The 14,745-nt window shown below is 41.2% G+C and overlaps 1 protein-coding gene across 3 annotated transcripts in view; it reads left to right on the forward strand.

Moving 5' to 3' along the window:
• parn (poly(A)-specific ribonuclease (deadenylation nuclease)) overlaps positions 1-14,050 on the forward strand; it is a 113,266-nt gene extending 99,216 nt beyond the window's left edge. The window contains exons 23-25 of one of the 3 annotated variants that reach the window (XM_080206895.1): positions 1,451-1,647; positions 4,537-4,659; positions 12,845-14,050. In XM_080206895.1, the coding sequence (XP_080063021.1) occupies positions 1,451-1,647; positions 4,537-4,658 (319 nt within the window). In that variant the 3' untranslated portion in view covers position 4,659; positions 12,845-14,050. The other 2 variants (XM_080206897.1, XM_080206896.1) reach the window with 2 other exon arrangements.
• The last annotated feature ends 695 nt before the right edge of the window (positions 14,051-14,745 follow it).

Here is a 14,745-nt window from a genome sequence, read left to right on the forward strand (position 1 = left end):
TCTTTCTGCCAACTGTTGTTTGATGCAGTCTGTGAATCCAGGGATTGATATTTTAGTATGTAACATCAAATGCAAGAATGCTCATGAGACCATTCCAACCTCCTTGCATAATAGGCAATCATCATCTTGGAATATCCAGGGCAGCCAGGAGGTGAGCAGTACTTGTATTGGCAGTTGCTAGACAAATGTATCAAGCACTGCATTGTCCTTGTGTGCTCTTCCAAGTGTTCGATGCTTTTCATGGAGGATGATGTGTTCTTGCTCACAAGATCAAGGATTCATCTGCTCCTCATCTATAAAGACAGATTTTGAGCAGTTTGGTTAGTTTTCCTATTTTAAGGAACTGGTTTTCAATTGGGCTAACTCCCACCTCCCAATATTAGCAAAACATCAGCACTTCACAGCTTTAGAGAATGTTGCACTGATTCCTTGCTGCAGAAAAATGCTCCAGCTGCACGAACTGTCATGAATTGACTCAACAAGTGAAGCAATCTTGAAATAGCAATGTTCCAGAGCAAAAGATTGTCATGTTTTTCTTCAAGTCAAAGCAGTTGAGCCAAAACTTGAAATGACCCCTTAATTTCCCAGATCAAGGATGTTTGCAAACACATTCTTTTTAATTAAGTATCCTTCTACCCAGGATCATTACAGAACAAAGATAACGATTATGTTGTCAGCTTATTGGCTAAAGCAAACTTGGCTCTCCAATCCTATTGCTTTAAAAACCAATGGCCAATTCGTTTTCCAGCATATCCCGTATTGAAAATTTATTCCAGGATAATGGTATTTGTTGGTGTCAACGTTCAGCAGTTTGATTATTAAGAGGACGAATCTAATCACATAAGATTCAGATCTTTTATTGGCCGAACATCTTGAGCCTTCTGCCTGGTACAAAAAAAAGTAGTTTATGTTTTGCTGTAAAACTTTGACCGCTTACTTGGGTGTTACATTCAAGTTAACTGCTTTTCTTTCAGTGAGAATCACCCAACTCATTAAATTCATGTGACACTTACAAAATCATACCTTTTATTTGACACGGTACACTTATTCAAGGTTTAAACCTTGTGCCAAATAGACTTATCAAGATTTGCGTCTGATTTCTGATGTCCTTGACTGTTGTCCATCCTCCTTGTTTCTGTTTCAACGTGCAGAGTTAGTGTTTGCTTTGTGAATGCTTAAGTTAATCTACATAGTGGTTTATAGTATTGAGCTGTCAACTGCAGATGTGCTTTGTATGTCTAATAGTTATGTGTCAAATCTTTTCAATGAGCCACTGCTAAAGTAAGTTGGTCTCACACTTCATGACTAGTTTCAGCAGAAGCTAACTAAAGGAAATTATTAATTGAACAATAAATTTGATTCTATGCACAATGTTAGAGTTATCGCTATGTGCACTGTTCAATTTAACCATATGTCTTGTGTAATTTTTTTCTGTTGCGTTCCATTTTAGAGCCAGCCCTGTTGTGGAAAAGAGAAGCATGAGTCCTATCCAAGAAGAGACAGCGTCTGATGAAATGGATGAGGGCGACGTTACAAGTAAAGACGGTGAGAGTGACTATTCAGCCAGCGAATGGATAGACAACTCATTGTCGGAAAGCAGAAAAATCAAGAAACAGCGACAGAAAAAAGAGGAGCAGGAAAAAACTGGTAAATGGACGTGCATCTTGAAAACGTGAATTGTAAACTTTTTCAGGTTCAATACTTGTTGGCAAAGGTGTTGATGGAAATGTTGAGATATGGCTGCTACTATTTCTGAAACTGTTGCTGTCATGCTCCTGTTTTAAACAGAAGGTGGGTTCAGTTGGTGAATTTTTCTGTCTATTGATTATAAATAGATGGTAAAATCCAGCTCAGCATGTTTACCCAATTAACATTTTGCAAATATTTAAAATGCTGCTGAAAGTAATCGGCAGGTGATCAAGAGATGACTTAAGCCTTCAGATTTTTAATCACTAAATAAATGACCAAGCAGGATAGAAAACTTATGGAGTGATTGAAGCTAGAAGAATATGTTGTCTTGATATCCTAGGAGTGTTCATTTCTGAATTGGAACAAGATAGGGGAAAGAGCAATAGGCAAAAGGTACTGAGCTTTAATTGCCCCATTTACTTTGGATGAATTCTATCCCATTACATTGTCTTTCTCCATTGTTGCATATATGTTGCTCATGAGGGGGAGGATATATTATAACTTTTCGTATTTTGCATGATCAGGATGACTTCAAAGAATATTTTTCCCATTGTACATGTCCGATTATTCTGCTACCTACGGTCCGATGTTTCATGCTCTCTCAGCAAAGAACGTAGAGGCTATGATCTAGTTCCAGAGGGCAGCATTGTTGCACAGTGGTTAGCACTGTTGCTTCACAACGCCAAGGATCTGGGTCCCATTCCCAGCTTGGGTCACTGTTGGTGCAGAGTCTGTATGTACTCCCCGTGTCTGTGTGGGTTTCCTCCCACAGTCTGAAAGATGTGCTGGTTAGGTGCATTGGCCGTGCTAAATTCTCCCTCAGTATACCTGAACAGATGCCGAAGTGTGGCAACTACGAGATTTTCACAGTAATTTCACTGCAGTGTTAATGGAAGCCTACTTGTGACACTAATAAATAAACTTTAAATTAGATGTTTACATCCCATTCCTTTACAGTGAAAATAATGGACGCCACTGTGGACAAAAGCAGCACTGAGTTCATTATGAAAATCACCACATCCCCAGCCTGTGATGCTGACTGCGATCTTTGCATACAGTGTGATGAATAATGCTGAATATGACTCCAAGGAATAATGACCTGATTTTAGAAGAAATGTTACTGGGCCCAGTGTTGGTGATGAGCAGCACAAAGAGCTACATTTAATTGAAAATCATGCGGTGTGAACCTTTGTAGATTTTGTCATTTGGATGCAAAAGATTTTTGAAGAATGGGCTGATCATGTACCTGTACAATAATTGGCTAAGCATTGGGAAAAGATACCCAAGGCTCTGGCACATAATTCATGTGGGAAGTATCAATCTCTCAAACTTTGGAAGTGTGCTTCAATAAATTTGAAAATTTAAATTTTAAAATTTTATTAAATTTGATTTAAAAAACTTTTTAAATGAGAAAGAGGTCAGCAAATGAAAGACTCTTTGTTGTTAAAGTAGCCACCAGCTGACGAAATTCACGGTGGTGAGTGGTTAATGGTGATGATTTGAATTCTTAAATGGGAGATAACACGTGAAAAATTCTACATTTACTTAATGATGTTGGAAAGTACAGAAAATGAAAATTGAAGGTCTGATTGCAATTGTGTCTGCAGCATCAGCACATTCCCGCAAGGGTGGGGTGGTTATTTAATTGCCAATTCTTTGTCAAATAGACACTGCTCAAAAACAAGATGACATTAACACTGTCCTTCACTGGTTACAGTGGTTAGCACTGCCAGGGACCTGGGTTCAACTGCTGGCTTGGGTCACTGTGTGGAGTTGGCATGTTCTCCCCATGTCTACATGGGTTTCCTCCCACAGTCCGAATGACGTACTGGTTAGGTGCGTTGGCCGTGCTGAAATTCTCCCTTGGTGTACCCGAACAGATGCCAGAGTGTGGCGGCTAGGGGATTTTCTTAGTAATATCATTGAGTATTAATGTAAGCCTACTTGTGATACTGATAAATAAACTTTAAAATTTCTAAAACATTTCTAAACATTATTATGCAGAACCATAATGATCAGGAAAACCTTGTTTGATCCATATGGCCATTTAAGTTAGCACAGCTCAGCCAAAATTACAGTGGAGATACTGAAGTTAATCTCAACATTCTTGGTTACAGAAGAAAAAAATCATCAGCGTTCTTTATTTAGATCCCTCTCAATTAACTAATCCTTACTGTAAAGTGAGAGTGTGCCATGTTAAAGAAGAACGGGATTAGACATTATTGCAATTGAGTAGTTGATCTGCACTTGCAGTTTGGCTCTGTAAATGGTCATTTGAACCAGATACTGGAAGATCTTAGTTGTCATGAGTCAACGCGGCCTTGAGAAAGTTGAATGTAGATGGGGCATTGCTCTCATCTGGCTCTGGCTGTAACACCTAGGATCTTTATCAAGTTTTCTTACCCAAATCTTTTCAGTCCTTAACTCAACTCAAGGAAAATAGTCCAAGATTACCATCTGGATTTGTGCGAAATCTGCCTAGGACACTTTCATAATAAGCATGAATGAGCAATGCCAACACACAGTTGGATAATGTGAATGGGTAACTAATGCTTGGATAGGATGCAAAATAAATCTGGTTCCCGAGTCCAGTGAAAGAACTGATTTCTCAACCCCGCAACCCCCACCTCTCTTCCCTAAAGGATCTTGGTTCAATGTTCCGCTAATTCATTACTTCGTTTCGGGTCTGTCCTGTGAATCTCACTGTCTTGGAAAAAACTGGCTTATGTAGTTTTGTTTCAACAAGGCAAAAGTGAGCAAACAGAAAGCTACCTGTTTGGCAGGATATCTAATGCACTCCGTACTGAGCTGCTTATAAATTTCTGTTGCACTGTTGCTATCTTGTAGGTAAGGGATCTCCAGAAATTGCCACTTTGACAAGAGCCATGGCAGTCTTATTAAGATTGTCGCTTGCAGCAGTGCTCCTCCTTTTGTTGACCAGTGTTGCTGTTGGCGTATACATCAGCTGAGGTATTGGATTTTGTAAGGTTAGTCCTTGATGCAGATTTTCAGAGCAAGTCACAAAGCCCCTCTTTCTGTCAAGCAATCCAATAACTAAATATCACCTACCTTTGATGCAATTCTTTTTCCAATGTCCTTCAGCCTGATTCTTGTGTTCTTTTCATGTGTACACCTGAGAAGTACTTGAACTCTTGGATATTGTAAATGAGATCGAGTTTACTTTTCCTGACACACAAAAGGGATGAAGTGACTCATATTTTTTTTTAATGTACAATATTTGTGATTCCTCAAATGAAGGCCCACTTTACTCGCCAGCGTTCTTGTTGCTCACTTGTGAGATTTCTCAAGTCTGCATTATTCTGCTCCAACTTTACTTGGATACAAGGATCTCAAGCAATTTAAATGTCCTTCCAATTCTTTATTTTAAATGGTTAGCAGTTGTCTGGGAGTGTTAGTCAATGGCTTTTGATCCCTCGCATGTTTTTGCTTTGAATAATTTTGAGAAAGACACTCTCTAGACTCAATCTTTGCATCTTAATACCAACCAGTCGAGCAGAATTTGTTTGAAGCCCTGAATGATGATATGTGTCAATAGAGAAGATAAATCTTGCCTCACTAGCTGAGAATTTATGCAAGTTAACCATATCCAATGTCGGATGGAACTGTAACCTTTGCCCTTAAAATTGCCTAAAGCATTGTAATATAATGCTATGAATTAGTAGGTAATGCTTAATTAGTTCTTTATGTGGAGTAAATGATTTTATTTTTAAAATACTTGTATACTTAATGCCCATGTTAAGTGTGGTGATGGCAGTTTACAAGGGTTTCTCTGCCACGTAGACTTGCAAATGAAACAGAACTTTCTGTTCCTTATTTCAATAGATCAAACCGGTTTCTGGCATGTTGGTTTAAAGTTGGTGTATCATTTGGATATCTTGAAAACCTGTATTGTGTTACAGTGGAGCTAAGTTCTTGAAAGTACATTGAGTGCTTCTGAGAAATTGTATGGAATGCTATAGTTGTACTTCAGATACTCAATGGAATAAATATTTAACAGTTCTCATAAATGCCAATGAATGCAAATGGCCAATTCGCTGTAAGTACATAACAGGAGAGTAAAACACTGACTGGAGGGAAATCCTTTTGTCCCAGTTTCATTTCCAGTCTAGCAGATGCAAAAGGTTTTTGAACCTGACACGTTGTTCTGCATGGTCTGTGCACGGTAACTTAGAATCCTACTCCAAGACTTTTTAATAAAGAGAAGCTGACCAATAATTACAATATTTGTAAGTAAGCTGGTTTTCAATGTATATGTAAGGGTGCACCCCAACATCCCCGTCAACATCTCTGTCCTCTGGTACTATGCCCTAAAAAGGCATGGGTGATGTAGAGGTCTGGTTGGGCCATAACAATACTTGACAGAGTACTGCAATGGCTTGCTGCTGCCTTCTACAGATGGCTGACTGGGAACTCTTACTGTCTGCCATAGGTATGTTGGAAGGATTTACAAGTTGATAGTCAATCTGTTTAGCCTGATTATGAACACACCTCATATACCCATTAAATCTTGAGGTGGGAACTGAGCCCAGGACTTGTGGTTAAGACATAAGAATGCTGCTAACTGTGCCACAAAACCTCAATCCCCAATATCAATGGACAGTTTAATATATGGCAGGAATAAATATTGTGGGAAATTCTTTGCGCAAAGCATGGTGGTGCAGTGGTTAGCACTGTTGCCTCACAGCACAAGGGACCCAGGTTCAATTTGGCCTTGGGTGACTAACTCTGTGGAGTTTGCATGTTTTCCCCATGTCTGCTTGGGTTTCCTCCAATGCTCCAGCTTCCTCGCAAAGTCCAAACATATGCAGGTGAGGAGGATTGACCATGCTAAATTGACCCTTAGTGTCCCAAGATGTGTAGGTTAGATGGATTAGCCATGGTGAATGTGTGCGGCTACAGAGGGTAGGCAGAGGAGATGGGCCTGGATAAGATACTCTTGACAGTTGGTGCAAACTTGATGGATCGAAGTGCCTCTTCTGCACTGTATTTTTTTTTGTGCAAAGCTAGGTTACAAGTCCCAATCCCCCGCTACCTTTGAAATCAGGATTCTCACAATTTTTCGGCTGCTAGGGCACACCAGACTTTTAACGAAACTAATTTTATGCTGTTCAATCTGATTGTTACTTTTTTTAAAGGGAGAAACTGTTTTCATTGGTCACAAATGTCAAATGTGCAAGCTGAGAATCTGAAATACTGAATAAAAAGGGCTTTGCCTTTGTATGAAGATTAAAATCTCCTCCCTTGTGGACTATTTACAATCCTCCAAAGTAACTGAAGCCTGGTTCTATTAGCGAGATCTTCAAATCAGTGTGCTCCCCACTTAATTCAGCTTACACACATGCAACTTGCTGTCCAGGATTATATTTGTTCCATATACAGTCCACTTTCATTAATGGGTTTATCCATAGTTTACAAAAGTAGCTGAGTACTTCCACCTCCTTCAGACTGCAGACTTTAGCTGAGTACATAGGACATCCACTTGTAGGGAATAATGTGCTCTTTTTTCATACAAGTGGTACAAAACCAAAATGATGAAACTTGGGTTCACATGTAACTTTTTCTCCATTGTAGCAATAAGAATATAAGAAATAGGAGCGGGAGTAGGCCATCTAGCCCTTGGAGCCTACCCCGCCATTCAATAAGATCATGGCTGATCTGCAGTGGATCAGTTCCACTTTCCCACTTTCTCCCCATAACCCTTAATTCCCTTGTCTATCAGAAGTCTATCTACCCATGACTTAAATATATTCAACGAGGTAGTCTGCACCAATTCAATGGGCAGAGAATTCCAGTGATTCACCACCCTTTAAGTGAAGAAGTTCCCCCTCAACTCAGTTCTAAACTGTGCCCTCCCCCCCCACTTATTTTCAGGCTGTGCCTTCTAGTTCTGTTTTCCTTTTTAAGCGGAAAGAATCTCTTTACCTCTACCCTATCTAGCCCCTTCATTATCTTGTAAGTCTCTATAAGATCCCCCCCTCAGCCTTCTAAACTCAATGAGTACAGGCCCAGTCTATTTAATCTCTCCTCATAAGCTAACCCCCCTCATCTCCGGTATCAGCCTGGTGAACCTTCTGTACTCCCTCCAAGGCCAATATATCCTTATGCAAATAAGGGGACCAAAACTGCAAACAGTACACCAGTGCCTTGTACAGTTGCAGCAAGACCTCCCTGCTTTTATGTTTTATCCCCCTCACAATAAAGGCTGACATTCCATTCGCCTTCTTGATCACCTGCAGACTGAGTTTTTGTGATTCGTGCACAAGGACCCCCAGGTCCCTCTGCACAGTAGCATGCTGCAGCTTTTCACTGTTTAAATAATAATCCCGCCTACTATTATTTCTACCAGAGTGGATAACCTCACATTTGCTAACGTTATACTCCATCTGCCAGGTCCTCGCCCACTCACTCAGCCTATCCAGATCTCTCTGCAGACTTTCCATGTCCTCCATGCAATTCACTTTCCACTCATCTTCGTGTCATCAGCAAATTTTGTTACCCTACACTCAGCCCCCTCCTCCAGATCATCTATGTGTATGGTAAACAGTTGAGGTCCCAGCACCGATCCCTGCGGCACTCCACTAGTCACCAGCTGCCAACCAGAAAAGCATCCATTGATTCCAACTCTCTGCTTCCTGTTAGATAACCAGTCCTCAATCCACACTAACACTTACCCCCAACTCCGTGTACCCTAACCTTCTGCAGCAACCTTTTGTGAGGCACCTTATCGAACGCCTTCTGGAAATCTAAAAACGCCACATCCACTGGTTCCCCTCTGTCTATCGCACTAGTCACATCTTCATAAAAATCCAGTAAATTTGTTAAACATGACTTCTCCCTCACGAATCCATGCTGCGTCTGTTTGATCAAACCATTCTTTTCTAGGTGTCCTGCTATTTCTTCTTTGATGGATTCTAGCATTTTTGCAACTACAGATGTTAAGCTAACCAGCCTGTAGTTCCCTGCCTTTTGTCTGCTACCTTTTTTAAACAGCGGCGTAACATTAGCTGTTTTCCAATCCACCGGCACTTCCCCAGAGTCCAGCGAATTTTGATAAATAATTACTAAGGCATCTGCTATTACTTCTGCCATTTCTTTCAGAACCCTGGGATGCATTTCATCCTGTCCCAGGGACTTGTCTACCTTCAGTCCTGTTAGTCTACCAAGCACTACCCCTCTAGTAACAGGAATTGTATTAAGGACCTCATCTTCTACCAACCATCTGTCTTTAATATTCGGTAAGCTATTTGTGTCCTCCTCTGTGAATACCGACACAAAAAACTTATTTAAAGTCCCAGCCATTTCCTTGTTACCCACCGTTAAATCCACCCCACCGCCACCCCCCCTCGTCCTCCAAGGTTCAACATTCAGTCTAGCTAGTCTCCTCTTTATATATTTGTAAAAACTTCTGCTTTTATTTTATATATTTAGAGCTAGTTTAGCTTCATACTCTATCTTTCTTTATCGCTTTCTTAGTCATTCTTTGTTGTTTTTTAAATCTTTCCCAATCTTCTAATTCCTCACTATTTTTAGCCACATACAGCAATAGATGTAAAGATGGTCACCGTAAATGAAGATACAGTGCATTGGATATGCTGCCAATGGAATCAATATTAAAGTTCATTTGAACATCTTGGTTAGAATCCCTACAGTGCAGAAGGCAGCCATTTGGTCCATCAAGTCTGCGCTGACTCTACAAAACAGCACCTTACCCATGCCCTCCCCTCCATCCTCTTCCCATAACCCCACGTATTTACCATAGCCAATTCATCTAACCTACACATCTTTAGAATCATGATGTGGAGATGCTGACATTGGATTGGGGTGGGCACAGTAAGAAGTCTCTCGATACCAGGTTAAAGTCCAACAGGTTTAGAACATAGAAAAACTACAGCACCAACAGGCCTTTCGGCCCACAGGTTGCACCGATCTTATCTCTACCTACTAGGCATACCTATAACCCTCAATTCTATTAAGTTCCATGTATTCATCCAGAAGTCTGTTGAAAGACCCTATCGAATTTGCCTCCACCACCACCACCGATTGTCTCGTTTCCACTCAGCCACCACCCTCTGAGTGAAAAACCTACCCCTGATACATCCTCTGTACCTGCTCCCCAGCACCTTAAACCTGTGTCCTCTCGTAGCAACCATTCTAGCCCTTGGAAAAAGCCTCTGAGAATCCACCTGATCTATACCTCTCAACATCTTATACACTTCCTATCAGGTCACCTCTCATCCTTCATCTCTCTAAGGAGAAAAGACCAAGCTCCCTCAACCTATCCTCATAAGGCATGTCACCCAATCCAGACAACATCCTTGTAAATCTCCTCTGCACCCTTTCAATAGCTTCCACATCCTTCCTGTAATGAGGCGACCAGAACTGAGCACAGTATTCTGAGAGGTCTGACTAGGGTCTTATAAAGCTGCAACATTATCTCCCAACTCCTAAACTCAATCCCTCAATTGATAAAGGCCAGTACACCATACGGTGTCTTAACCGCATCCTCTACCTGTGAGGCTGATTTGAGAGTCCTGTGGACTTGGACCCCAAGGCCCTTCTGATCCTCTACTAAGAGTCCTACCCTTGATATCACATTCCTTCATCCCATTTGACCTGCCAAAATGGACCACTACCAGGTTGGAAGTCCATCTGTCACTTCTCTGACCAGCCTTGCATCCTATCTATGTCACGCTGCAACCTCTGACATCCCTCCAAACTATCTACAACACCACCAACCTTCATGTTGTCAGCAAACTTACCAACCCATCCCTCCACTTCCTCATCCAGGTCATTTATGAAAATTACAAACATCGAGGGCCCCAGAACAGATCCCTGGGGCACTCCACTGGTGACTGACCTCCATGCAGAAAAAGACCCATCTACAACCACTCTCTGCCTTCTGCAGGCAAGCCAGTTCTGGATCCACAAGGCAACAGCCCCGTGGATCCCATGCCAAGGTTTATTCAGAATCATGAGCTTTCAGAGCACTGCTCCTTCATCAGTCACTTCTTACTACATCTTTGGCGTGTAGGAGGAAACTGAAACAGCCGGAAGAAACCCACGCAGAGGGAGATCGTGCAGACTCTGCACACCCAAGGCTGGAATTGAACCCGAATCCCTGACACTACAAGGTGGTGCTGTGAATGTCTGGTTGAGTCATCTCTGATCATGATACAGGAAAAGCACATGCCTAAAGGGAGCGAGGTGAATCATAATAAAGTGACTGGTTCAAGGTGACAATGACAGGGAGCCAAGTTCTCTTTAACAAATACCTCCACCACCTACCTCTTAATGTGTTTTGCCTTTGGTGACAGTGGGGACTCAGAAGGCTTAATTAACTGATGTATTGTGTCCTACGTGACAAAAAATGCAAGTCATTTGCCTTCAGTCTTTTGAGGCATACCTTCATTGAAAATAGTCTGACTTTCTTTATAGAATTCATTATTTCTGTCAGACTGCACACAATTTTACACACCATGGGCATATTTCCAAATGTATATTGGTAAGATTAATGTATGCTCTTTAACTTATTTCAGATTTTATGGGAAAAGTTTTGAGTTAGTTTTTAAAATGCCCAAAGGTTTCAAAAGTTTTTGAAATATTATTGAGTTGAATAGTTTAGAACTATGCAGAAAATACCAAACTCTTGTTTCCCTGATGGCTCAGTAGGAAATGTGTTAAATGGAGGAGGACTGATGGTCATCCAAGTGAGAAAGGAAGACTTCGTCTTTTGAGCTTTTAACAAGCGCAGGAAATCCTAAAGAGTTGTACAAACTCATGAAATTCTTTAAAAATGTATTCACCAGCCAGCCTGTGAGCTGCAATGATTCATGAACAGCAATATGGCAAAAACCAACAAATCTGTTTCAGTGATGTTGGTTGAGGGATAAATATTGATCAGAACATAGAACTGTCCTGTTCTTTAGAATAATTGTAGTACAAAGTCTCATAACAAGTTGTGAGACTTGCTGTGCTTACCCCAGTCCAACGCGGGCATCTCCACTTCAGACTAATGCCATGGGGTCATTTACACCCGCCCACGAGGACAGATGGGACACCATCCAAAAGATAACACCTCTGACCGTTTTTTTTAAATTAGTGTCACAAGTAGGCTTGCATGAATACGGCAACTAAATTATTGTGAAAATCGTTAGTCGCCACACTCCGGCGCCTGTTCGGGCACACTGAGGGAGAATTTAGCATAGCCAGTGCACCTAACCAGCACGTTTTTCGGATTGTGGGACGAAACCGGAGCATCTAGAGGAAACCCACACAGTCGAGGGGAGAACGTGCGGACTCCGCACAGACAGTAGCCTGAACCTGGGTCCCTGGCACTGTGAGACAGCAGTGCTAACCACTGCAACTGTGACAGTGCAGCACTCCTTCAGTACTCTCTTGGGAGCTTTGGCTTAGATTACGTCCTGCAGTCTCTGGAATGGGGCTTGAACCATGACCTTTTGATTCATAGATGAGTGTGCTGCCAACCGAGTCATGACTGACGCCTCTGCTCTTGGATTCAATCCTGGGTGTGTGCTGCTCATGAATCTCCATTGGCAGAGCTGTGGCGATAATGCTCCTGATGACAGCTTTCCCGAGCCAAGGAAGAGAAAATGAATGAATAAAGAAAAGAAAATGTGCATGTGCGTTTTGAGGAGTGGAAGATTGAAAGGAGGAACTTGGAAGAAAAGTGGGGTGTGATGAATGGATGTGACCAAGAGTAATGGACTTTGTCTTTTAGCATGCAAGATAACTTTGAAATTTAGCCAGTATATCCATAATGCCGTGAGCTGCAAAGATTGGCCTTTTCTAGCCCTTGGCACAAGTGTTAGCATTATGGCAGTGTTTCTGACTGCCTATCAATGAACTATTGCTCTGCATTTCAGACAATCAGTTACACTTGCATGGAGAATTTACTTCTGTTTGGCTGTTTTTTAAAGGCCTGAAATGTGCAATGTGAGGAAATCTGACCTTGTACAGCGTTGTTCTATTTACTCATGATTTGTACTCTGGCATTTCAATACCGTGCCTGTTTGTTTACCAGTGTTTCGTACGACATAGTTAACTGGCAAAGTTTTCCTAACACAGATGTTGTACTGCATGCAAACCTTATCTTCACTGTTTGTTTTTTAAATAGGCAGCAGTGTAAATACCCCAGCCAAGTTGTTTGAAGTCCCAGACACATGGTGACATGAAGCACGTTGGATGAGCAAAGTGGTATCTTCCAGATAACTCAGTGACCAGATGCGACATTTGCAAGCCATACTGATCCGAGAGCTCCAATCTTCATGTGGTACAAGACAACTTTAAAAATGTCTTTATGTAAAAAAAAAGTAGTTTGTTTTAACTGTACAAACACAAGCCAATGTTTCATTAAATGTTTTAGTTGGGTTTTTTGTGCTATTGAGAAGTAAATTGGGTTTGATTGCATTCCAAACCTTCAATCGGTGTCAACAGTTTCACGAGTTACATTTCAAGCCAGTCCTGTACCACTGATGGCTTTAAAGCAGCAACCAACACTGGAAGTTGCCTTGTGCCAGCTACATGAAATGTTTATTTTGGATTCCAAAAGAAAATAATCACTGTTCAGCACTGTATTTCTTTTTTATATATATATATATAAAAAAATATATATGTGTGTGTGTGTGTGTGTGCGCGTGTGTGCGTGTATGTGTATTACGTCAGTTGTATCTCAAGTAAATCTAATGACTTACCAGTAATGTAACCTGATTTCTACATTCAGGTTTCGTGTATCTTTTTTAAAGGATGACCAAATCCATTGTCATCGTCTTTGCAGTAAGAACAGTGGCTCTGGTGCACGATCCTTTAGTTCATGTTAACTGGTGTAGACTGTACTGTCGGAAAATGCATTGTGCACCAGCCTTTGTATGTATGTGTGCGTGCAAAAGAGACTTGTTTTGGGGCAACGGTGAGTTTTGTATCATATTTAAAGTTTTTTGTATCATGAAGAAAATTGAAATTTCATGAAGGAAAATTAAAGACAACTTTCTTACGACAAGTGACATGTTCTTTATTTAAAGGTCTCAGCTTGCAGCGCAAGTGAGTACACGCAAGTGTGTCCAGTTTCGAGAGGTAAAGAAGATGTCTTCACTTATGGGCAAGACCAAAACTAGGGACTATAAATGTTAGATGGCCACTAATATATCCAAAAGAGAAATTTCTTTGCCCAGGGGATGGTTAGAAAATGGTATTCCTAATCCACGAGCAGTTGAAGCAACTGGGATAGATGTATTCAAGGGATAGCTAGAGAAACACAAGGAAGTCTCACCTGATGAAGGAGCAGCGCTCCAAATGTTCATAAGTCCAAATAAGCCAGATGGAGTTAAATGTAGAAAGTGGGAAGAGGCATTTTTTTTATTCGTGAGACATTGGTGTCGCTGGCTGGCCAGTATTTATTGCCCATCTTTAGCTGCCCTTGAGAAGGTGGTGGTGAGCTGTCGCTTTGAAAGGCTGCAGCTGACGTGCTGTGGGTTGACCCACAATGGTATTAGGAGGGAATTACAGGATTTTGACCCACCGACTACAAAGGAACGGCGATATATTTCCAACTTAGGATGCTGAGTGGCTTGGAAGGGAACTTGCAGGTGATACTGTTCCCAAGTATCTGCTGCCCTTGTCCTTGTACATAGAAGTGTAAGGCATGGACTTAAGTTGGGTCTAATAGCCTTTTTGTGTTATAAATACAGTGTTTGGATGAAAAATCCCTGTTTTTAATAAAATATTGTTTAACAATTGTATTTAAGGAAAATGTGTTAAGGTGTCCCGTAAAAAAGGTTGCAAACTAATCAGGTTTTTTGGAGAGAGAAAGGTAATCAAGTGGAGATACTTGGTTGAGATTTCTGGTCTTCAAATCACTGAGATCGAATATATGACCAAAGATGCATGTTGGGTTCCTGTGGAGGTCCTAGCACTCCAACCTCCATGGGATTTGCCCAGTACGTTTCAACTTCCAGTATGCAATTCCCCTGCTCGATGGGATATTTCATGGAAGTCTCCAACTTGAGTTAAGAGCTGGGG

The sequence above is a fragment of the Carcharhinus amblyrhynchos genome, chromosome 18, assembly GCF_965287045.1.
Source record: "Carcharhinus amblyrhynchos chromosome 18, sCarAmb.v2.hapA, whole genome shotgun sequence".
Classification (NCBI taxonomy): domain Eukaryota; kingdom Metazoa; phylum Chordata; class Chondrichthyes; order Carcharhiniformes; family Carcharhinidae; genus Carcharhinus; species Carcharhinus amblyrhynchos.